General features: G+C 39.8%; 1 protein-coding gene across 7 annotated transcripts in view; it reads right to left on the bottom strand.

Annotated features, from left to right (window-relative positions):
- The window catches only part of COMMD10 (COMM domain containing 10), a 153,020-nt gene that overhangs the window by 47,359 nt on the left and 81,158 nt on the right, over nucleotides 1–24,503 (bottom strand). For 2 of the 7 annotated variants that reach the window (XM_037901584.2, XM_037901591.2), the window contains one exon: nucleotides 10,965–11,849. The exons of 2 other annotated variants lie outside the window; for them this stretch is intronic. In XM_037901584.2, the coding sequence (XP_037757512.2) occupies nucleotides 11,843–11,849 (7 nt within the window). In that variant the 3' untranslated portion in view covers nucleotides 10,965–11,842. Of the gene's footprint in view, nucleotides 1–10,377; nucleotides 10,879–10,964; nucleotides 11,850–24,503 lie in introns of those variants that run through there. 3 more of the 7 variants (XM_043546773.1, XM_043546774.1, XR_006290930.1) reach the window with 2 other exon arrangements.

Here is a 24,503-nt window from a genome sequence, read left to right as displayed (position 1 = left end):
AGCGGTCTGTTTCCGAGGAGAATTACAAGCTTTCAAGTGTCCAATGTTTGGATAGTAATCTCATGGATCCTATTACACACTTCCAATTACTCCCTTTCTTTACTTTGTCTGAAAGTTTCACTATTTTATAACAATGATTTTATTTATTTGCATACATTTGGCCATGTAGTAGCTGGTAACAAAATAATCGGTAACCAGTAAACGGAAGATGAAAGTTAAATTTGTTGTACATCATTTGTACACATCATATATGATGGAGCACTGTATGCTATTCTATATTACAATCAAAGGAGGACAAATAAATATTATGAGATATATCAATTACTGGTAAATGGATAACAGTATTATACCTTTTCTTTCAGCGTGTCTCTCTGGCTAAATTAATGTAGAATGCTGAATTTCTAATCAAAATTACTGGTTTCAGAGCTACGCTCAAGCCTCCAAAAGATCTCTCCTATGATGAAGTTCCATATGAGGTGTTCCTTACAATTTTAAGACACTGCATTATATACCACATTTGTATTTCAGAACAAAAATAAAATGGCCAAAATTTCACTCTTTTGCTAGCATTAGTGATGTGATGCAATCCTTTTCTCTTGTTTTCCAAACTGACTGTTGGCATGTATATATATATAAAAAAAGTAACTATAGAACTGTAACATTACTAGCAATAAAATCATAATAAGTCTCAAAGTTTGATAATGTGGTTTACTGTTTTAGATGTTGGCACACAGGAAACCAGTCATCTCAACGAGTAATGAATTACAGTTTGAATTCCAAAAATTAAAATACATATAAATATATGTGTATGTACAATCACAGACATTGCCCCCTCCTTTAAGAAACTCCCTCTTAAAAAATAAATTATATGAGGGAGTTTCTTAAAGGAGGGGGCAATGTCTGCGTGTACACACACACACACACAATGGAGCGGAAAAATGACCAGGTGGCCACCCCACAATTCTTTGTGTGTGTTTCATCTACCGCTTCACACTAGGAGGCTTTCATGACCCCAAATGAATGAGCATGAATGTTCAAGGGAAAAAACAGCTTTTCCCTTCTATAGTTTCTGAAAACTACCACTTTAGCCATGTAATAACTAAAGACTTACCAGCCTTTTTAAAATTTATGATAAATAAGTTAGAGCCCAACAGAGTTAGAGATTTTCTGAATTGGGTACTGTATTCAATGTTGATTTTTAGAGCTTTCCTCCCATCAAGAGTATATCAGAGGTGAGTGAGACGTTTGTTTGGTTTCCTTAAATTTATTTATTTTAAAAGGTGTTTTTGCACAAAAAAGGATCTTGTAACCAAATTATTTTTGGACTAAAGACTGCATTAGCTCTTAGAACATCTTTGCCTTCATGAGAGGCTCAGTACTGCTGTTCCTCAGTAAAACACTCCAAAACCTCCAAAAACACTCCTTTCCAAAGTGATTGCAACCAAGATGACAATCTTTAAAGATAGAAAATCTAACGGCACTTCTGACAAGAGATCAAAAGAATGCTTAACCAGGGTGTTTACAACAAGATTTAGATCCCTAGAGGGACTTCTCCTCATTTGTGAAGAGCTGAGAAGCACAGCTATAAGAAATCATATGTCTGGATAAGAGGGCAATCCAAAACCTGCTTGCTATCTCTAGCAAGCTGGAAATAGTTACCACTTGGATATTACAGTTTGAGGTTTTAGGCCTGTATTAAGACTTTACTGTAAGAACTCCAAAAAAGGACAGGCTTTGCACTTGTCTTGAATGGATCCATCCATACTAATGCCTTACATATTGGCAGGGCCCTGAATATGTCCTTTTTGTGGAATACTTGCTCAAAGTTAAAGGTACAACAAACACATCTGAATAACTTATTTTAATTGATACTTCTTCAGGATTCTGTAGTTATATTATTTACTCTGGTCCTGGGTGTGGATTTTGGTCCTTGAGAGAAGAGTCTTCTTGTAAAGGTGGCATAACCAACTAGTGGTACCTGAATTGGGTTCAAGAAACAGGATTTCTTTGGACAACGAGGGGCCTACTTTTGCCCTTTTTTTAAAAAAAAAGATGTCCTGGAGAACATTATGAACAGAAAAAGACAGTCATGCTTTTTGCCAGGGAAGAACGTAGCCATGATCATGCCCTGACTATTAATTTCTTTATCTGGAATACGACTTCAGTATCTTTGTGGATCTTGGATGCAAAAGGTCTGTTGACAAAGGGCAGCAACACAGGGTCTGTTTCCCCATTTGAAGACCTTGAGAGGTGTGTACTCCTCTCTCCTGGATTTATCCTTTGCCTGCTTAACCAGCTGGTATGGTGTTTATAATCTATTTACATGTGGTGCTTGAGAATACAGATTTCTCTTTCGCTCTCTCCCCCCTTCCCTTTCCTATCCCTTCTCCCTTCACCCAAGAAAAGAGAAGTTTAAATGCTCATAACAGGATTGACGATCTGGTACCTTCTCTTGATGAAAAAAAGATGTTGTTAGATGTAAGTACATCTTGGCTGATCAGAATTGGGATTAAAAGTCTTAGGGCATAACTGATTACTCTGAGTTTGATCCAACTGATACTGTTCTGGACGTCTGTTCCTCCATTAACCTTGGATGAAACTGTTCCCTGAATTAGCTTCCCTGCACTTGAAGGTGACATCAATTTGCTTCATCAACCCTCTTCAATTTTTATATACTCTGGCCCTCTGAGTACCCCTTTGCAACATGACAAGGAAGGACACAGATGATGGGTCCTGTGGACTCAAGAAATCAGGAAGCTTCTAGAGTGGATTCATATGGAACCTCACTCAATAGCATATTGGTGTAATGGACCAACTGTCACAGGTTGACTGTCCTCTTTAAGGAGAGACAGAGCCAGCCCTACCTGTATCAAAATTGATTTGCTGCCTCCCAGCCTGAGGGGGCAAGATTAAGTAGGGTTAGGTGATAGTTTAATGGACAGCTGGGCCTTATAAAAAGGCTGAGAGAGATAGGTAACCACGGGGAGTGGGCAGGCTTCTGTGGAAGGCCCTGAGCCAGGGTCTGCAGAAAGCTGTGTATTCCAAGGGAAACAACATGGGGACTCAGTTCTCTATAACAGAGTGGAGAGACTTAAAAGAGCAGAAGGTAGGCTCAGGGGAGGCTCAAGTGGGGTAAAAAGTGCTGATTCCCAGAATTCTTCCCTGGAGTCCCTCTCACAGTCTCAGCCCCTCTGGGCAACCTTTCACTCTCTCTGCTCTGGGATAGAGTGCTGACTCCCAGTCTATTTTCCTAGAGTCCTCTTTACCCTACTTCAGGGCTTTCCACCCTATTATAGTATTAAAGTCTGGTCTTTTGTTATCCCAAAAGGGAACTGAGCCACATGAATCTGCGAGAGACACAAAACCTGGGTGAGGGGAAACTGAGGTTGAGAGAGCCTACAGTGCCATGATCAGCCAGCCGGGGCGCTATCGTGCAGCCCACTCTGCAACACCATTGTTCTAATCTGAGACATCAGAGCGCTCATAGCTGTGCCTGAATAACAAATTATATTGTGCCTTTCGGCCACCAGCTTCTGAATCCTCTCTTGATAGAAATACTTCTGTGGAGGTTGATAGCTATGATAACTCTTGTAAATAATATCAAATGTGTGGAATCATTTGACTCTTGGTAGTGTTGACAAATCCAGAATACAACCTAGGCTGTTATGTGGCCTTTTGCAGGGAGGGTACTCTGTAGAACAGGTCATTTTAGAGTGAGTATACATGAATTCTTTTCTGTCCAAGGAAAACAATATGTTAACTAGTATGTTGAGAAGCACTCAGAAAGGCAGGTGGGCCAAAAAGTAAGTCAACATACTACAAATGTTGTCTGTTGCATGCGAAGATGAGATGTCTCCTATGGGAGGTTCATATTATGATGTGCAGATAGGTATTCTTCAAATTGATTGACAGAGGGGGGAAAATAATTCTCCTTTAGAAATGGTTGCTAAAGTGAAATTTAGGGTTTCCATCCTGAACCATGGCTTCCAGAGGAATCAGTTTAAGAAGCTGAGGTTAGGCACCCTCTGTCTTTGGAATGATTTGTGCTCTAAAAAGAAGATGGAGTAAATTTCTAAGTCTTCTTGTTGCCTGGGAGATCAATTACTGCAGTTTTAAGATGATATATTGCAGTCTTCATACTCTGAAGTTTCAGCTGATTGGAAGAAGAATAGGACATCATTAACCTTGGTTTAGGGGTTACATTTAACCCTAAGGATCTCTCTGCCTCAGATTCATTTTTCTAATGTAGTAGTGATCCCACACTTCAACATCTTCTGCCACTTGTCCCCTATTCAAGGAACTACACTATGTAGTCAGACTGTAGTCATGTATGCTTGAAGAATGAAGAAGGTTTTTCTGCAGTATCCCTTCTGTCTCTCATCTAATGGATGTCCCTCATATAATTAAAAAGAAAAGTGGTTTTACAGAACCACTAACCCAGGAACCTATCCTTGCAACAAAGCCCATTGCCAACTGTGTCCACATATCTATTCAGGGGACACCATCATAGGGCCTAATCACATCAGCCACACTATCAGAGGCTGTTTCAACTGCACATCTACCAATGTGATATATGCCATCATGTGCCAGCAATGCCCCTCTGCCATGTACATTGGCCAAACTGGACAGTCTCTATGTAAAAGAATAAATGGACACAAATCAGACGTCAAGAATTATAACATTCATAAACCAATCAGAGAACACTTCAATCTCTCTGGTCACTCGATTACACACCTAAAAGTCGCAATATTACAACAAAAAGATTTCAAAAACAGACTCCAATGAGCGACTGCTGAATTGGAATTAATTTGCAAACTGGATACAATTAACGTAGGCTTGAATAGAGACTGGGAGTGGATGGGTCATTACACAAAGTAAAACTATTTCCCCATTTTATTCCCCCCCCTCCCCCCCCCACACACACTGTTCCTCAGACATTCTTGTTAATTGCTGGAAATGGCCCACCTTGATTATCACTACAAAAGGTTTTCTTCCCCCTTCCACCCACCCACCCCTGCACTCCTGTTGGTAATAGCTCATCTTAAGTGATCACTCTCCTTACAGTGTGTATGATAACACCCATTTTTTCATGTTCTGTGTATATATAAATCTCCTCACTGTGTTTTCCACTGAATGCATCCGATGAAGCGAGCTGTAGCTCACGAAAGCTTATGCTCAAATAAATTTGTTAGTCTCTAAGGTGCCACAAGTACTCCTTTTCTTTTTGCGAATACAGACTAACACGGGGGCTACTCTGAAACTCCTCATATAATTGTTATTTGGATCAAAGAGTGCCAAGACCCACAGTAGAGTCTATATTTCCATTTGAGCTAAAAAGCCTCCTTAGTTAATTTTTTTAAAAAAATCTAACTGAAAGGAGGTTTCCAGGGCAGCACAACCTACTACGTCACCAAAAAGCCTGCCCCCTTGGATATTTAGTAGTAAATAGTACCTGCTTTGCCTGCAAATTAGCTTTCCAGGGCCTTAGGTGGAGCTAGTATTGTGACACAGAGTTTATATATATTATTATTATTCAACTCTGTCATGACACCACAATGTATATATATAATCATTGCTCTTACTGTAAATCTTAGACTGTTAAGGGCTGAGGAAACAAAACATCTCCCATGACAGCCACTGCCAATAAAAATCTCTCTTAAAAAAAGACAGCCAGTCCAGGAGATTCTTCTGATCTTGAATGGTACAGAAGGCAACAGGGAGTATGACCATGCATATGTGGCTCTAGCACAAGACATGAAAGCAGCAGATGCACTATATGTTAAACAAAGACTTTTGGGGAATATAAACCAGGAAAAATTTACTCCTTTTTCAGGTTCACTCCCAAGTGAAATCTCTCTCTGGAGAGAGTCAAGGAGTTCTTCTTGGTGTTTACCACCAGCATCTTTGTAATGCACATGGTTTCAAACATCTGAAAGAGAGAAAATCTTTGCTGCATTTTTACTATGTCCTGCTCAAAGCCTGTATCCTAGAGCAACCCTTCCTCGGAAGGGTTGAGTCAGAGGACAAATACCTTAGACTTTTTGTACTTTTCTTTTCCTTTTTAATCTTTTTGGATTTTTGGGCTCACTTTGCAGGAGTCATTCCCTGGCTGCAGTCTTTTGTGGCTTGCTTTATGCAGCACTGTTAGCCCTCTGAATATGCCTCCCGCACTGTCCTCCCCTTTGGGGTCCATCTCCCTTTGACTGGGTTATGTGGTTTCGTTGTCAGAGCTCCCTAAATCAATTTGGGGGAAAAGGGGAGCCAAGTATGAGCCCTGCTTCTCTCCCAGGGCAATTTAGGATCCATTTTAGTACTTTGGGGGTGAGTGTTGGATCATATTAAAGAAGTTCTGTACTAAAATCACAAATGAGTTTGATTCCCCATAGTTTAAATTCCAGGGTATTACTAATTAAGAGGTCTCTTGGTTTTTGGTACTGTTTCTCTCCCTCTATGTGTGAAACTTGCAAGCTGCTAATTGCATTAGTACATTCTAAGACAGAGTCTGTTCTCAAAGCAATTCACACAGAGAGACTCAAAGCAATACTCTGTAACAACAGAAACAGCACCCAGAGACTCCCCGCCCTTTTGTTGTATTAACAATTGTGATTAAAATAGAGATAGAGGATGTATGTGGATGGATGCTTGGTGTGGATAATAACTGAATGATCAGGGAGGTGCCAGCCTAAGAATCCAGTGTCCATCGGCTGAAGAAGACGTCAAGTGGAAATAACCAGAGGACCCCCGGAGGGCAGACTGGAATCCACCCAACAGCCTTAAGAATGGGAGAACCAAAGAACAAGATAACATCTAGCAGCACGGAGCCGTCAGGAATGTGCCATCTGCTGATTGATTTAGCAACAGCATGATGAAGCAATTTCCATAGACTGGCATAGGAAGAAACTCCTATAAAAACGGACTCTAGAAAGTGAGAACTCTGGGGGTCTAATTCTGCAAACCAACTTCCAGGTGCATCAGATGAGCATCTGACAAGGCCCTGCTCCCTCCTCATGTCCAGGCCACCTGGCCAGTGGCTTGGCATGAACAACTCTAAGGCTGGTAACTATTATGATAACCTTGCAGAACCTGTGTGTGTGTGTGTGTGTGTGTGTGTGTGTGTGTGTGTGTGTGTGTACAAATATGAGATTGAATGGAATGTTATAGCTATAACTAACTGCTTACTATGATTCTTTCTGTATTCACAATAAATGTGGTATTTTGCCTTTTTCCCTTTAATAAGATCCTGCTGGTTTTTAATTTATTGGTATAACATGAGGGGACACAAACATGCCCTAGTGCCCCTTAAGGCTTTGTCTTTCTGGTTCTGTTCTGTCCCAGGACTTATTCCTTGGGCTGTCTGGCTGAAGTGCTCCTCATCTTTGGAGTCTCTTCCTGTTCTGTTTTGTAGTTCCTGCTTGAGCTTTTCCATGTTGGAGTCGCAGCTCCGTGGGGCCCACAACATACCAGCCTGACTTAGCCTGTACCAACATGCCAGGGTAAGCTCACTGAGGATAGAAAGGGCATAATTTGCCCTCTAAAGAGCCGGTGAAAGCTGCCTCCCTGCCTGGTTAGCTGCAAGACAGCTCTGCCCTGCCTGAGAGGTGACAGAGAAATCTGGAAGAGAGGCACTGCAGTGCTGGCTCTGGGTGACTGAGACCACTCCAGTACTCAACACCTAAGCCAAGATGGGGGAGAGAAGAAAGACTAAAGAAAAATCACTCACCAATGCTCAAAAAAAAGACAACAAAAAAACGCTGGCAAAGAAAAGTCGGGAGCAAAGTAAACCATTACTTGACTGCTGCCATTGCGGCAGAAGATCAGGCAGCAAGCCAGAGAGGGGGACATGGCTGGCATGGGCTGTGCTATAGATATGAACTGCCTCCAGAAACTGCAGACAGGAGGGGAAATGCCCATACATATCACATTGTGGGAGATGCTGAGCTGCAGAAAAAAATGTATTATGGTGAACTTCCCTACACCCCTTGTTACTTGTTTTACTGGGAAAACTGAACTTTAGAAATTCCTCTCTCTGCAGGAGTGACCCCTGCAATCAGAATCTGTAGCATCCTTCCCTGATGCCTTTCCCAATTTCTCAGATTTTGATGGGAGAAAGTGGTCAGGGAAGAAAGGATGGGGAAAGAAGAGAGAAATCAATCTCTGAAGACTCGGATACTGACAGTACCCTTACCTTACAAGTCGCCCCCCCCCCCGCATCTTTGTAGGGCACAGGGGGAGTGCCTTTCTATTTTTGAGACAAGATATTACTGAAGAGGGAATCTGAAAGAAAATTTGCACCTGCAGAATGTGCAGAGTCCTGTTGGCCCAGCAGATTGGGCGTGGCCAGCCTACAATATATGAGCAAGATATGGTTAGCCCACGCATTTTTGCACTCTTTCCTGCCTGCTTCTCTATTCTTCTGGTTGCCAATGAGGTGTCCCTGTCAGAGAAGCCCACATGGACATGCTGTACTGCAAGCTGCAAAAGCCCATTACCTCAGTATCAGAAGTGGTATTTCCAGCAAGCTTGTCGCCGAGCTCCTGAGATTAAATAAGAGCTCAGTAATGCTTAGATTCCCATAAGATGACTATTAAGAATAAGGAGGATCCCTTTCTGGTGCTTTTCATAGAATCATAGAATATAAGGGTTGAAAGGGACCTCAGGAGGTCATCTTGTCCAACCCCCTGCTCAAAGCAGGACCAATCCCCAATTTTTGCCCCAGATCCCTAAATGGCCCCCTCAAGGATTGAACTCACAACCCTGGGTTTAGCAGGCCAATGCTCAAACCACTGAGCTATCCCTCCCCATTTGTTTTTCTCATTGTGCTAAGCAGAAGCTCTGGTAAATCCTCCTTGCAGCTGCTGGAGGCAGATGGGTCTTCTCAGGTATGATTACTCCCAGTCTGCCAGGACCGACAGGTCTGGTTCTGCCTCCTAGGAGCTGCAAGTAGGGGTAAGACCCATTGTAATGGATCTGTGTTCTTTCCCTGTGAAGAAGAATGACTGGATTAATTTAAATTATAGCTGAAAGTTTTCCCCATATTACATCGTACTTGATATACCATAATTTCAGGCCACACTCTTATCACAAGTACCACCAGTTGGTAAAAAACAGAAAATATACTGTCACAAGAATGCAATTTTTTAAAAGGTAGATACAATTTTCAATAATAAAACTTTCCTCTCCACACAAAAATCCAACAGGCAGCACTACCACAAGGTATACAACCCTCTCACACTTTTTCCTCACTGAGATAAATTCAGAAACATCCAACATATAATCCACATCTGATTTCAACTCCAAGAGGCAGCAGTCATGCAGTTCGATTTATAATTACAGAAAAATATAATGCATAGTGAAGGTAGTACAAAGGTATTTCTTCTCGCCCAGGCATACTTCAGTCCTACCCCTTCTGAGGTGTTAAGGTCCAAAGGATATTAGGAACCAAAACAACCACAACTGACACCATCCAACAAACCCCTATGCAGGGCTTATCTACAAGCAGTCTGTGCTTCCACTGATTCATCCCCAGGGTTTGGTCATCCCTTAGCAGGGGTTATCCAGCTAGCAAGCTACTTCAGTCTCTAGGCAGCAACCAGACTTCTCTCTGATTAAGAGCAGCAGAGCTCTGCTTCTTTGTTCAGCTGAAGCCCTGGACTGGGCTTCTTTTAACTCCCCTCTCCATGCCTGACATTTGCTGCAGGTGTAGTGGCTTGGAGCCATCTGGATCCCCAGGCTCCCCTTAATCCTCTCTTTGCTGGCGTGGGGCCTATCTGCCTCATTAATGCCCTTGTTGCCAGGGTGGGACCTATCTGCTGCACCACAGTGATTAAATAAATGCTCTTTCCAAAACCTATAAACCTGTGTGTCTGACAAAACTCTATGCAGGTTTCCACTGTCAGTAATTGTATTTCAGATGTCTTTACAAAGTAAAATGTACTTGTGAAGTCACAGAAAACAAATTACCTCAAAGTAGTGGTCTGGAGTACCCAAGAAAGGCAGAGCACTGCAAATGCCAAGGTACAGAGTGCAGCAGTACAGATAATAGTATGAGACAGGGTAAGTTACCCATAACATATTTATGCCTTTTTATATATGCAGCCAGGAACCTCAAATCCTACTTTATACTTGTGACTCAAACAATCCTAAATGCAGCCTTGATTCTCAAAAAACAAATGGTGTTATGAACACTCAAACAGTGAAACTGTGGAGTGAAGGGGAGAAGAGTTACACTAGCATTTTATCACAAATGTGCAGAGATATAATTTTAGAGAAATTAAATTGCTTCATCTGTACACTTTGGTTTAGTTATTTATGATTCTATAAAAGTTATTAAAATGAATAGTCATGCAAGAAATGAAATGAAAAGCAAATATATATATCAGGAGGTGTTTATTAAGAACTGATTTTATACTCAGGCAATATTTTACTCTGTGTACCCCCAAATCTAGTCATGGTACAAACTGCAAACTACTGTACAGAATGACTTCATGCAGAATTTATGGATTGCCATTTAACCCCTCTCATTTTAATAACATTATTTCCATAGTAAATAAACTGCTTAGAGAAATTGAGACAAAAAAATTAATAAAAGACAAAATTCTAATTGAAGTGTAGGGGTAAAAAATTTTAAAGGATCTAAATACATTAGGAGTGTAGGTACCATTTTCAAAAATTAGTTAAGCACCTAAGACTCTTAAGTGCCTATGTCTCCTTTGAAAATGTGATTTAGGCATTTTAGACATTTTTTCTGAGGTTATTGGCAAAAAAATATTGCCCAATGGGTATAAAAGTGATCTGCAGAAAAATAACACTCAGCTGCAGGATGATAGCATTACTGTCCACTGGAGGTCACTCTGTCAACCCAATGGATTATAGTTTTTCCTGTGAAATGAATGAAAAATCTAGTCAATTCTGCCCGTAAGAGTGTTCTACACATTTTTTTTCAAAGCTCTTCCTTATGATGTATAAAGAGAGTTGAAATGGTGGGGTTTTTATTTTTATTTTTTTATTTATTTATTTTACACTGCTTGGTTTTGTTTGTTTTGTTTTTTATAGTGGAATCTCAGGAATGTCAATTCTATTCTTGCTTGTATTTTTTGTGGAGGATGTGCCGATCTTGGAGGATGTCCATTGTTAGCCCACACAACGTATTTTAAGGGGTGAGAGTGCAATAAGGTAGCTACAATAGTGCAAAGTGCTGCAGTCATGTCAAGGTCCACAAGGTTATGGGACCCAACTAGACAGAGTGGCTCAACACCACTCACTCAAATTTGGTTCTACTGCATCTCTGTTGGATGGAAGGGCAGCTGGGTCAAATTTGAATGGCAGTGAAACAGTATATGCAGGGTCACAGTGCCACTCAGGTTTACCCAGCTGCCCCTCTGTCATGACAGAGAGGCGGTTGGGCTGAACCTAAGCAGTGCTGCAACCCCATGTGCCAGGTCGCAACACCACTCATTACTCAGATTTGGCCGGCACTATGTGAGGGCAGGGCAGTTGATGGATGGAGCTGAGTTGCTGTGCAAAACTACTGGCTGGAGCTGCATAGCTCAAGTGGTGCCAGGGAGTGGTCAGGAAACAAAGCTGGGTGATGAGTTGTTGCTGTGCTAGGGGTGAGCAGGAAGTGCTGGGGATCTGCGGGTCAGGGGTTGGGAGCACACAGGATATGTTATGGTGCAGTGCAGTGAGCTGTTGGAGGAATGAGAGGTGCTGGGAGACAGTGGGGTAGGTTCGGGGGCTCAGATTTCAGAATCAGGAAGGGGGCACCAACCTATTCTTGCACTAGGGACTTCTGGGACCTTCTTATGCCACTGCGAAAGTGCCGAGTTTTAACAATGACATCCTGTTAGTCACTGAAATAAAAAGGTATAAACAAACATACATCAAAAACAGACCAAGATTTCCAAAATGGGTGTCTAAAGTTAGGCTCTTAAATCCATATTTAAATGAAAAGATAAATAAGTGGCCTGATTTTCGAAAGTGTTGATCAGCCAATAGCTCTCACTGAAGTCATCCAATGATGTAGAGTCAATACAATGAAACATATTGAATACAATGTAAAAAAGCCTTATTATCTATCATTACACCTGAACATACTATTTTAAACAAGGCACATTCATTAATACAAAATTATTATGAAAAAATGCTTACCATGCTTCTGAATATGCGTTTCACAAAAACACAATCAGAGTTATGTTATATTAACTGACAAGCAAATGGTCACAGAGAGGCATGGTGCATAACAGTCAATGCTATAATAAGCCCAAGAGAAAAAACATAAAAACGTACCAGATCTTCACTCACATTCAAACAAGGACTTCTACTCCTAAGAAGAAGACCACACGCATCCGACGAAGTGGGTATTCACCCACGAAAGCTTATGCTCCAATAAGTCTGTTAGTCTATAAGGTGCCACAGGACTCTCTGCTACTCCTAAGAAGCCATTCATTAAAAAAGAACCATGCCTTTATCTGTAGGTTTCACTGAAGCTTAGAATTAAAAAAAAATAAATCAAACAATGGCCTATTAAACCATCTTCTGTAAGGTTACTTCCACTTATATTAGCCATTCATGGCACCTTTTAATTTAAGCCTTCCATGAATTCTGTATCATTTTATCCAACTTCCTATTTTCACTTTAAAAAAATTAGGTGCATCTTAAAAGATTCATTAAATAGGAGATCTTTTCTTACTATTTTCTGTATTTATAAAGGTGACAATCACTGCAATAGCGGGGCTCTAGTTTATGTGAGTGGACATTTAACTAAATCAACCTGAATTACTTGGAATTTGTAATAAATATATTGTTCTCTTGGCAAAAAAGCACAATTTATTTGTATTTAAACATGAAGACTGAGGCTTTTACAAACCATGAAAAAAGACTTATGAGTCATGGATTACACATTCCAGTGAATCTACACAGTTTTCTTCACTATTTATCATTACTTGTATTAAGCAGCATCCACAATGGGTTCTCATCCACAGAAGAGCACAGTCCCTGTTCCAAAGATCTTACAGTCTAAGCTAACAAGCAACATACCAATAATGGAAGAGAGAGATACATTACATGTCTATAATTTTCATATACATCTTAACATACACAGCCTTTATTATAGGCAGGGCTGAGAATGTCTGGGCAAGGAGATTGGGACTGGGAATCCAGGGTGATGGGCCTCACACTTGGCAGGCAAGTAGACTGGAACTGGGGTAAGAATCCTGAGAAATGAAGACTGGGTCTAGGTAGTTAAGGAGACTAGGCCAGAGACAAGAAGCCAGGGGTGGGGAGGAGCGAGCAGCCTGGGACAAGAAGAGGATAGGGCAGAACAGACCGTGACCACTATAGCACACTCCCCTCCAGAGCCTGGGATAGAACCGAAAATCCCCGAGTCTCATCATTCCCATGCTGCCAGCAAATATTTGTGAAACCAAGAGGCAAAGTATCCATAGAAGATGACAACCTGTGACTGCTATCAATTATCCATTAGCTCAAGTGGCAGAGATCTGTGCAGTGGATCTAAAATTTCCAAACCCTGCTGATGATCCATGTGGGTATCAATATGATACTGTATGATGGGGAAAAAATCATTTTGCTTTTTTTAAAAATATAGGTAACTAGACAGACACACACACACCCCTATGTTTAAAGAGCAATATTAAGTTTTCAAAGTCAAGAACTCAAAAGTTAGAAAATGACAGAATTAAGGTTGCCCGTGTATATCATAATGCATACAGTCTTTAATTACATGATCACATACTGTTTTTTCCACAGAACCCCTATGGCTTGCAGCGGACAGAATGGACTTGCTCTGGGGATGAATCACTGTTTGTAGTGAAGGAGACTCCGGTATAACCCATGCTTTATTTGTTGCAGAAATTGGAAAGGGTGAACGAGGCAAGAGATTGCAGGAAGAGAAATGATGGTCTCAGGGTTAAGGCAGTTGAGTGATGCCCTGAGAAATGGATTGTATATCTCTGCCTCTGCCACAGAGTTTGTATGTGGTGGGCTCTTAAATTCAATTTTTCACAGGGAGTCACTAATTTTGAATTCCTCATTTTCTTGGGGCCTGAACTGAGTCACTGGTGTCTGATGTGCAGACATGCTGAGTGCTCACAACTGCAACTGAAATCAATCAATGAGAGCTGTGCTTTGAATGTATAAAGTGCTATATAGTGGTATGTACTTTGAAAAATCAGGTCCTAGATATCTCAAATTGGGCACCCAAAAGGAGTGGATATTTCTGATCTTCATCTCCCTGTGCCTAAGTTCCCCATCTCTCTCTCTCTCTCGTGTATGTGTGGTGAGTGTATATATATTTAAAAATATAAAAGAAAACTTCTTATACCTATAGGAAAACAAATCTATAATTTTGTTACCTATAAAAACTTTTAAAGTACATTTATGCATATGTGCCTCTTTCAGATGACATACAGCGGACCCTTGCTAGAGCGTGCATCACTATAGCGTGGATTCACATATAGCGCGGTCGCGGCGATGGATCCCAAATTTAAATATTTAACTTGGGATCTATGGTATCGTGGCCCCCGCTATAACACGGTCCCCGCATTAACGCAGTACCGCGCATGGATCCCGAACCCTACGTTCTAGCAAGGGTTTGGTGTATTACCTTCTCTCCTCCCTTATTAACATTTATAGAAAGAACTAGTTTGGCTGAAATTACCATGGTGATAAAGTATATTGAGTTTGATATGTAATTTTGCCCAGATATGATTTCTGGCTCCCAATGATATGCAAGCACCAGTGCTGTTGGGTGAAAAAACCCAATTCTTTCTTCTTGTGTTTTTGAGAGAAGAGATATCCAACACTGGACAAAAACCCTTCATTTCTAAATTGAAAAGCAGTAATAGTAGTGAAGGCTCTGCATCACCAGCCTATTGAAATATGTGCCAACATGCTTTGATGTGCATCATAATGCGATACAAAATGTCACAAATGAGGCTACAAAATACAGGACAAATTAGTTTACACACATTAATATAAATATGACAAATCTCTTTCACCTTTAAACCTGTCACACCCTTATTTGATAAGTAATATAGTATCCCTGAGCCTAAATTTTCCAGACATGTTTAGACTCTCAAGTTATTTCTCTAGAGCTGTATTTAACCACAACAAAAATCTGTTGTTGCATTAAAAAAACAAGACAGTTTTATCAAGTCTATTTCATTCAGGGTAAAAAAAAATGATTATTAAAAAACCGATAGCCATGGAAGCTGTTTTAAAGAAGAGACATGTGGACATTATATAAAGATACCCATTTTATGCATAAAGTATACAGATAAATAGTAAGAGACTTTTAAGCCTTAAAGAAACATCTTCTGTATTTTCCACAGTATGCATCCGATGAAGTGAGCTGTAGCTCACGAAAGCTTATGCTCAAATAAATTGGTTAGTCTCTAAGGTGCCACAAGTACTCCTTTTCTTTTTTTAAAGGAATCACAACAAATCTTTTAAGCCAACTTTTAAAACATTTTAAAAAAAGACGATTTAAAGAAAAATGTAACAGCTAGTATATGTGAAATAAAATAGATAAGATAAAGTTACTTCATAAAGTGATCAATTAAAAAAAATACCACTGACTATTGTCTCGCTATGCATAACTAAACGGTCCCATTTCCCAAAAAATAATTTTAAAACATATACTTTCAAAATGGGCTAACTAAAACAAAGCCTTAAAACCCCCCTGAAGTCAAACATGGAACTATTTTCAGGTATACTAAGCAATGAACCCAATTAAAGTCATTAACTGTATCTATTCTTGTGACAAAAGGATGAAATTACATCACTACCAGTAGCACCAACCAGATGCAGACAGTAATCCGTGACTAATTTTACAGTATACTGTGGGATTAGTAAAGAACACATAACTAGATTCATTTCAATAATTTAGTGAGCAGATTTTGCAAGCAAGATGTTCATATAGGAATATTTAACAATGTCTGTAAGTAGTAGCAAAGTGTCTAAAAATCTACTGTACTAATGAATGCTTGAACCATACAGTCAGTTCAAAATTCATGTGTAAATGTAACTACAGCACATCAGCAGTAACTAAATATGAAATGCATTACAGCTAGACTCTTTTCCCTTTAAATCCTTCTCCGCTCTATTGAGTGTTTGTCTTCTCAATACTGGATTAAATTTAGCGACTATTAAACTTGGATGAATTTAAACACACACACAAACACAAAGTCATGATCCAACCATGAAGCTTACATTCTTAACACTTAAAAGACTAGATTCAAACAATTTTAACAGCAATTTACATTCTTAAATATCCTGTAAAAAGAGAAAATATTAAATGTCATCTGTACACCAAATGAGACACACAGATGTGCTGATCTGGAGTGCAAAAACAAAAAAAAGACAGGCATTACACTGTTTAATGCCATTTCCTTCTACTAGATTTTATGTCTACAGTTATTATGGTCAATCTTAAATATTGTGCTCTGATACCAAGATGGATTAGACAGGAATATAATTAATTCAATTTTCCTTATCTCTGTACGAATGATAGTGAGTTAGTTTTTCAAATGGAATTTTTATCTTGTAGAAAAATTACACATTGGGCCCGAGTCTTCTTTCATTTATAACAGTGCAAATCAAAACTAAATCCAATAAGGCCTGATCTACACTAAAAACTTAGATTGACATTGCTCAGGAGGATAAAAAATTCTCCGCCTTGAGTGCCCCAGCTATGCCCAATTTTTCACCCGCAAGTGACGTAATTGTGCTGACATAACACCTGTGGTCAACGGAAGACTATCCGTGGAGCTAACTACCATCGCTCAGGGAGGCAGAGTTCCTACAGTGATGGAAAAATTCCTTCCATTGCTGTAGTCTGCATCAATACCGTGGGGTTACAGCAGGATAGCTGCATCTATGCTGCTGTAGCCCCCGAAGTGCAGACAAGACCTCAGTCAATGGAGTTCCACCCATGCGAAACTCACGTGAGAGGAAAAATGGATCTTTAAGTTTGGGTAATCACATGTCCTAGTTTACCATGTTGTCACTGTTTGGAATTACTGCCACAGTGCCCTAATCAGCTCCATAAAACCAATTTTGTCCCTATTTCAGTAGAACCATCTAGAAAGATGTTCAGCCACCTCTGTCTAAAAGGCCACTTTGATGTCTCCTGCTCTATTCTCTTCTTGCCTCCGGCCTTGGCACCCTTTCCTGTAAGGTGCCAGGTGTCTGCAACTCCTAGTAAAACCAACGGGAGTTCAGAATACGCAACACCTTGTGGGACTGGACCTTTACCACTGAAGTCAGGCCCAGCAGCCTGATATTTCACCCATCAGCCTCATTTTCCTTTTCCTCTGCTTTGATGCGGTTGCACTCCTGAGAGGAAATCTGAACCACAAGATGAAATGGTATCCCGTCCGAACAAGAGGGGATCAGGAAGTGGATCAGAAAGAAATGTGGGTTGGTGAACAAAAGGTTAGATGAGGATAGGTGCAGCTGCTGTGGCCAACTACGGCAAAAAAGTAGGAGGAGGGAAGGGCGCTGAAGTTGCAGTGGGAAGAGAGCCAGAAGAGGTTATAAGGCTGGGGTGGAAAATGTAACTTGTCCTCATCTGGTATATGGTGTGTCCCCCACCCAAACAAACAAACGTGATCTCTTTATTCAGCCTCTAATGATAAATCTAGTTTAAAAATCACCAACAACTAAACAATAAGCATCAAACTGTACATAGGCACTTTACATGGGATAAGGATAAGATTTTCTTTAACTTTTTCAGTGTCAGTTTTAGGTGCACTGATACTCTAACAGAAGATTTTTTTTCATTTCTTACCAAAATGAAGAGATGTTGATATTTGATTTTAAGTAACAGATAGAATAAATCACATCTCAAATCATATCTTCAAGAAGTATCCCTAAAATGCAGGTACATTAATAAATCAAATAAGAATGTATCAACCTTCAAGTGGTTTCCCTTCCTTACTCTCTTTTCTATTTTTCCCCTTCTTCCATCTTTCTTTCTTAGATTTTCTCTCCTATATTTGGTCTATCTCCTTTCTCTCTCTCATTTTACTTATTCCTTTATGTTATTTTCTTCTCTCTTCCCACATCTCTCTCCATTCTCATCCCATCTATTTCCCTCTTCCATTGGGTCTCATTTCTTTTCCTCTTTTTCTGTATTTAGCATATTTTACATTCCTCCTATTTGCTCTCTGGCACACTCCTTGTTCCCTCACACCCATTTCCCTCCCTAAATTCATTCTTTTTTCCCTCCTCCAAATATCACACACAGACCCATTAAATGGTAGATGTATTCCAAGACCTTCTACCCTCCATCTCCAGAGATGAACTCCTGGGAGTTCAAACTGGTCAGTCCATTTGTTTAGTCGAATGCCTCTTGAGATGGGCTCATGCAGTTTCTTCATGCCCTTCACCTTCTAGAGACAGTTTCTACTTCTTTGTTCCTTTGTTCCTGATCTTTCCCACATGCAAATCACGCTGTTCCTCCCCCCCCCCCACACACACACACACTGACACACTTTCATTTATCCATGGGTCTTCTCCTTTCATTCATTGCCTGGTCTGTGATTAGCCTGAAATGTCTTTTTATAAGGTCTCAGGTTGTGGGAGGGGGAGAAGAGAGAAGGACGACAGCAGCTGTTGCTGCTGCATTCTCCCAGAAGGCAGTACACACAACTTCTGTTCTCTACTGCAAGTGAGTGGTGGCTACTGGCTGCTAACATCCCATGAGAGCATTAGGAGTTTTCTTTTATTTCATCTCTCTTTGGAGCACAGTGACCCAGATTTTTAAAGGGTAATTAGGCATTGCTGCGCCCATCATTGTCCCAGCTAAATGATTTAGGAGCCTAAGCCTCCTTTTTCAAAAGGGATTTAGGCACTTAGGAACCTAAACCCCATTGACTCCATTGGATTTTGTTTCCTAAGTGTTTAAATTCCTTTTGAAAATGAGGCTTAGGTGTTGCAGCACTGAGCACAGCAATGCCTAAATCCTTGTGAAAATCTGTGACAGTGTCTTTTGTTGGCCAGACACAGCAAAATTGAAATTTGCTTCATGAACATCAAAACAAGGAAAAAAGGTCAAATAAAGCCTTTACAGGATTATTTTGGCACTCTCTATAGCATTGTATCCTAGGCCTAGGTGACTTCCTAAGGCACCTATGCCTAATGCCGCTACTAGATTTCTCTTTTCTTTTCCAGCTCAAAATCAGGGTGCAAGGTTGCTAGAAAAACAGCACAACAATACTGATCAATTTTCAGTGCTTCCTGATCTCCAACCCTGTACAAAAGACAGCACAGACATGACACTTCTGCTATGGGAACTGGAATATCATTTTGTCCTCTAACTTTGGTTTCTAACACCACAGTGCTCACCACTGAAAAGGACAGTAACATACAACGGCTTGAATATGCCACTTTGAGGCCTATTAAGGCCCGTTGACTATAAAAGTTTATTGAAATAAATATTTCCAGTCTAATTCATATTACAATTCTGCATGTTCCTATTAAATGAAATTTCAGGTTGAGTAGATTTCCAAATTAATCTATTAAAATTTAATTCAAATGGCTAAAACTAACTTGTCCTAAGATATGGTTGAGTTGTCTCACTCCCTTCCGCACTTGGCAGTATTTTCATGAAAGCAGGGTTAGTAGTGGAAGTTAAATTGAGCTTGAATGCCCCAGAAGAGCATTTGGCGTCATCACAATGCCTTCCCTATTGTGTGCTGAGCCCAACATCCCATGAGAGAATTAGGAGTTCTCTTTTATTTCAGCTCTCTTTGGATTGTGTTTTATACTCACTGACTACTGCACTGAGGTATCACAGTTTAGTCCTGGTGCATGGAGAAGATTCACAGCACAGCGCTGTAATGCTCAGCTTCTTAAAGACCTTCCAACACCAGGAAAAACACTTTGCTTGGAGAGAGCTTTTTGCTTTTCTATATTTTCTGCCCTAGTTTTTCGTGGAGAAATCGCATACAAATTTAATTCCTGCCCCATATGGTTTTATATTTATTTGATATTATACGAATATAAAGTCACTCTCAGATATGTTATTGAAAAGTGTTATGAACATGTATATTGTAACATTTACAATTTTAAACATTTTTTTAATAACAAAATATTTATCAGGAATTTTCTGCTCCCAGATATTCATCTAAAGAAAGAATGTGCCTTTTGCTACATCAAAGTCCTTTCCAGAGCAACCAATTATGAGGTCACAAAAAATAGCAATTACATTAACTGAAGAAAACACATCAGGGATAAATGAACCATTAGGGACATCCATGAAAACAGGATGTTTGTTTTCAATATTAAGAGCAGGAGAGGAGAAATAAAGAAAATAAAAATTATATCTGAAGAATTGTTTCCTATACTGAATGGTTTTCAAAAGCGATCCATGAGATATTAACATGCCTCTAAGGAAAAGAAAAGAATACCACAGGCAAGCAGAATGTAGACACCTTTTTACTCCTGGAAGGAAAAGCAGAATACATGAGGTGAACTTGCAATTGGGACGGAAAGAAATGGCTCCACCACAAAACCGTATTTCTTCTCCTTTTACTTCAATACTGTACCATCATAAGCAGTGTCTAGTTGGGACCAGATCCCCCACACTTCTTGCCCAAGCAAAATCCCTATTGACTTCAGTGGAAGTATTCACTGAAAAAGGAATACAATACTAGACACTGTTAGCATAATAGCACTACTGTCATTTAACAGCTGTGGAACAACCAAAACCAGGAAAGAGATTCTTCCGCAGGGTACAGGAATTATCACTAACAAACAGATATTCACTATATTACCTCACACTTTCTGCAAGAGTCCTGTTGGTCTCCTGATTACCACTGGATCAGAAGACAGGCACATCCATCTACAATTAATCTGACATTTTCACCCCATCTTCTCAGACCAAGAGCTGGACGTGGTTATTTATGCATACATGACCTCCATGCTTGATTACTGTAATTCATCTAATCCAGGAATGAATCCATACATCTTGAAAAAAGTCCAATTCATATAAATTGCTGCAGCCCACCTACTCAGCCACCCCAGGTCACAATGAGCTCATCATCTCAGTACTCCACTGCCTGCACTGGCTTTTTGTTGCATTCAGAGCACTATTCAAAGTCTCTGTTCTACTATTCAAAACTTTCTATGGGACTGATCCTAAAGAGCACCACTCCATTCACAACCACCACCACTCTGTGATTATACACAGTTATGCTTCATCATAACAGTGAAATTGTCAACCAATAAGAGAAGGCTCAAAAGTGCAGGGGACGGAACTTTCGCCTGAGCTGAACAAAGATTGCAGAACTCACTACTAGAAAAGATAAGAATGACAATGGATCTCAACTACATTCAGAACTAGAGGCAAGCACCAGTCCCTCAACTTAGCTTTCCCTCTAAGTATCACAAACATGTAACTACACCTCCAACAAGCTAGGAAGGTAGAACGAGATTGCTATTCCTACTTTTATATAGATGGGAGGCACTCTGCTACCACAGTGATGAAGGCTAGCAAGAAAGACAGAGAGGATCTATGTCTAACAACCATGCTAGTTAAAGAAGCAACGCTTGACTGAGGAGAATTCTCAGCAGATTGGAGCATATGTCTCTCTTGTAAGGAAAACACATTTCAATCCTCCATTCCGTTAGGATATACTGCAGTCCCAAAGCTATCTTGTTGGAAGAATATCATCAGTTTCGGTTTTAAATGCTTTTGAGTTTTGTTCTCATTTCAAGAAAAAACATTATGTCCTTCTGACATAAATTTAACCAAAACAAAAAACAAAAAAACCCACAACCTTTATTCCTTTTCTCCCACAGCATGTAACACCTGACTGAACCTAACTTAATTCTAACAATCTCTAAATTCATATAAAAATCAAATACATTTAAAAATTGAATTGCAAGTTTTCAGTCATTTGCTTAAATCTTTAAAAAGCACAGCTAGATTTTTTCTTCACAACGGTAGCTTATAAAGGAGCACATTTTTAATCAGAGAAATTCAGGGGCCAGATTCACATGCATCTTTATAAGCCAACCAAAACTCCTCATGACACTGGAGGAATTCATCCTGAAGGAATTGTTTCCAAAGCCACCTTCCTTTGGGGATCCTGTTAGGTCATGCAGCTTTACTTGACGACCAGGGCTGCTGAAGGGATGCACTAAATAAAACCACATCTTGTCCACATCCCATTTTCAGCTAGCAACACACACTTTTTCAGCTGCCCTTCCCTCTATGGGTATCTGTACACAGCAGCTAGAAGGGTGCTTTCCAGTGCAGGAAGACAGACATGCGCCAGCTCTGCTCAAGCTAGCATGCTAAAAATAGCAGTATGGCTGCAGCAGCACAGGCAGACCAAGCTAGCTGCCCAAATACAATCCCATTCAATTATTTGCGTGCGTACGTACTTGGGCAGCTAGCTCATCCCACTGTGGTTATATTGCTATTTTAGTAGACTAGCTCAAGCAGAGCTAATGCATGTCTGTCTACTCGTGTTGGGAAGAACAATCCCAGCCGTTGTGTAGACATACCATATGTTCCACTGCCTCTTTCCCTTCCTCCTAAGGTACAGGAGAGGTGGTGATCACTTTCCCTGTAGCTTCCCCACCCTGAGGAACTGCCTACCTCAGGGTCCTCAGACAGCATTTACAACACTGACATTAGCCAGCATCATCACTAGAAGAATTTGACCGTGGAGCTCTAACAGTAATTCCCTCAGATTCTCCTTTTTTGGGGGGTGGGGGAGTGGGGGGGGGGGGTGAATCCTTTCAATTTGTACAATTCATCTCCTTGTGAAGAGATCAAATGAAGGCTTAACATATATTACACTGCTCCACATAATTAATCAGTCTTCAAATGCTCACTCTTTTCCCCTGTCCCTACCATATAATCCCAAAGAAAGTTGGTAATAAACTAACAGCTGTTTCCTGCTGCATTCTGAAACAAACTAAAGCAACTAATCCAGCATTTTTATCATAATATATAATATAAATTCCACCCAAAAGCACCAATATTTTACTTATATACAGGCCATAATAATCACGGAAAAAGCTGCAGATGACTAACACTTTATTAAATACTGCTTATTAAATAAAAACTCCAATACACCAATTAGGTTGAAAATTTTAATTATCAAAAGTCAGGAAACTCAAAAACTAAGATTCCCACTGAAATGTAAATTTAGCTAAATTATACATGTATAATATAGTAATTTTGATTAATTTTAAATTTATGCTTTAATATTTTGTTTTCCTCATCGAACCATCCTGTGTTTTTGTTATTTTTGTAATGAAAAAAATGCCCATTTGATTTCCTTTGCTCTTATTTCAGCATGTAAGCACTGAAACAATCATTGGCATGGAACTAGTCTCACACTGAATTAATTAAATTAAGTGCTATATTTGAATGTCTAATCATGATTTAAAAAAAAATGCAACACTTAAATAACAAGTCCTGAAAAAAAGAGAGAAGGAGGTACATCTCAAATGCTCAGCTCTCTCAGTTTTACTGATTATTTGACATCAAAAACCTGAGATTATGCTCTAGAAAGGGAATTGGAAGAAATATAATCTAATTTTATTACCCTATGAAGCTGTGCAGAGCAGGGCCTCTTGACAGTAAGACCTACTCACTAGGCTTGTTTATGGAATTCTGGACCAGTTGTAGATCAAATATGGAAGATCCTGTTTTTCACAGCTTCTATACTACATGGTAGTAAAGTGAAGTTCTATTTCTTGTAATTGCTGTGATGATTAATCCCTTGTAAGAATGGGCTCTTACAACATGTTAATTTCATATCCAATCACTGAAAAATTCAACTGTAGTTATTTCTAGTGTGCACACCTCCAAATACACACACATTTATATGTACATATAAACAGAATGGTTAATTTGGCACACACATACTATCTGCTAAAGGAAATAAAAAATACGCAACACACACAGTATGTCATTTTAAAAGGCTTTGAATTTTCTTACCTTTTTTTTTTTATTTTACCAAAGCACATTTTCTCATTGACTGCTAGCGAATATGGCAAATTTGCAATATTTAAGAGAAGCCAGCACTGATGTCCCACAAGTGCAGCCACTACCATCAGACATTGTGATGACACAAGGGGCAGTGAACATACCAAACGGTTGTTTCCTACACAAAAGTTGTTTCCTGTGATGTAGCCCTACAGAATGTAGGAAGCTCATCAGCTAGTAAACCCAGAACACTCTACAAGAAGTCACTGTTAGAGGCACAAGCCCCTTCAAACATGCAATATGAGGCTACAAAAGGGAGCATGGCTCCCCACCTCAATTCCTTTTTACCACTCAATAAGCAGATATGACTAATCTGGATTTATCAAATGATGAATGGCTAGAATGCTGTGCTACCTTATTTCTGAATTATCCAGTTCATTTAATCATAGAATCTAAATTTATTTTATCCTCTTCCATTGTTGTATTGGTGTATTAACACAGTTAGGACTGGAGTATGTGACGTTTCTCCCTTCAA

This window comes from Chelonia mydas, chromosome 5 (assembly GCF_015237465.2).
Source record: "Chelonia mydas isolate rCheMyd1 chromosome 5, rCheMyd1.pri.v2, whole genome shotgun sequence".
NCBI classification, from domain to species: Eukaryota; Metazoa; Chordata; order Testudines; family Cheloniidae; genus Chelonia; species Chelonia mydas.
The sequence above is the reverse complement of the archived record's forward strand: the minus strand, read 5'-3'. Positions and strand labels throughout refer to the sequence as shown.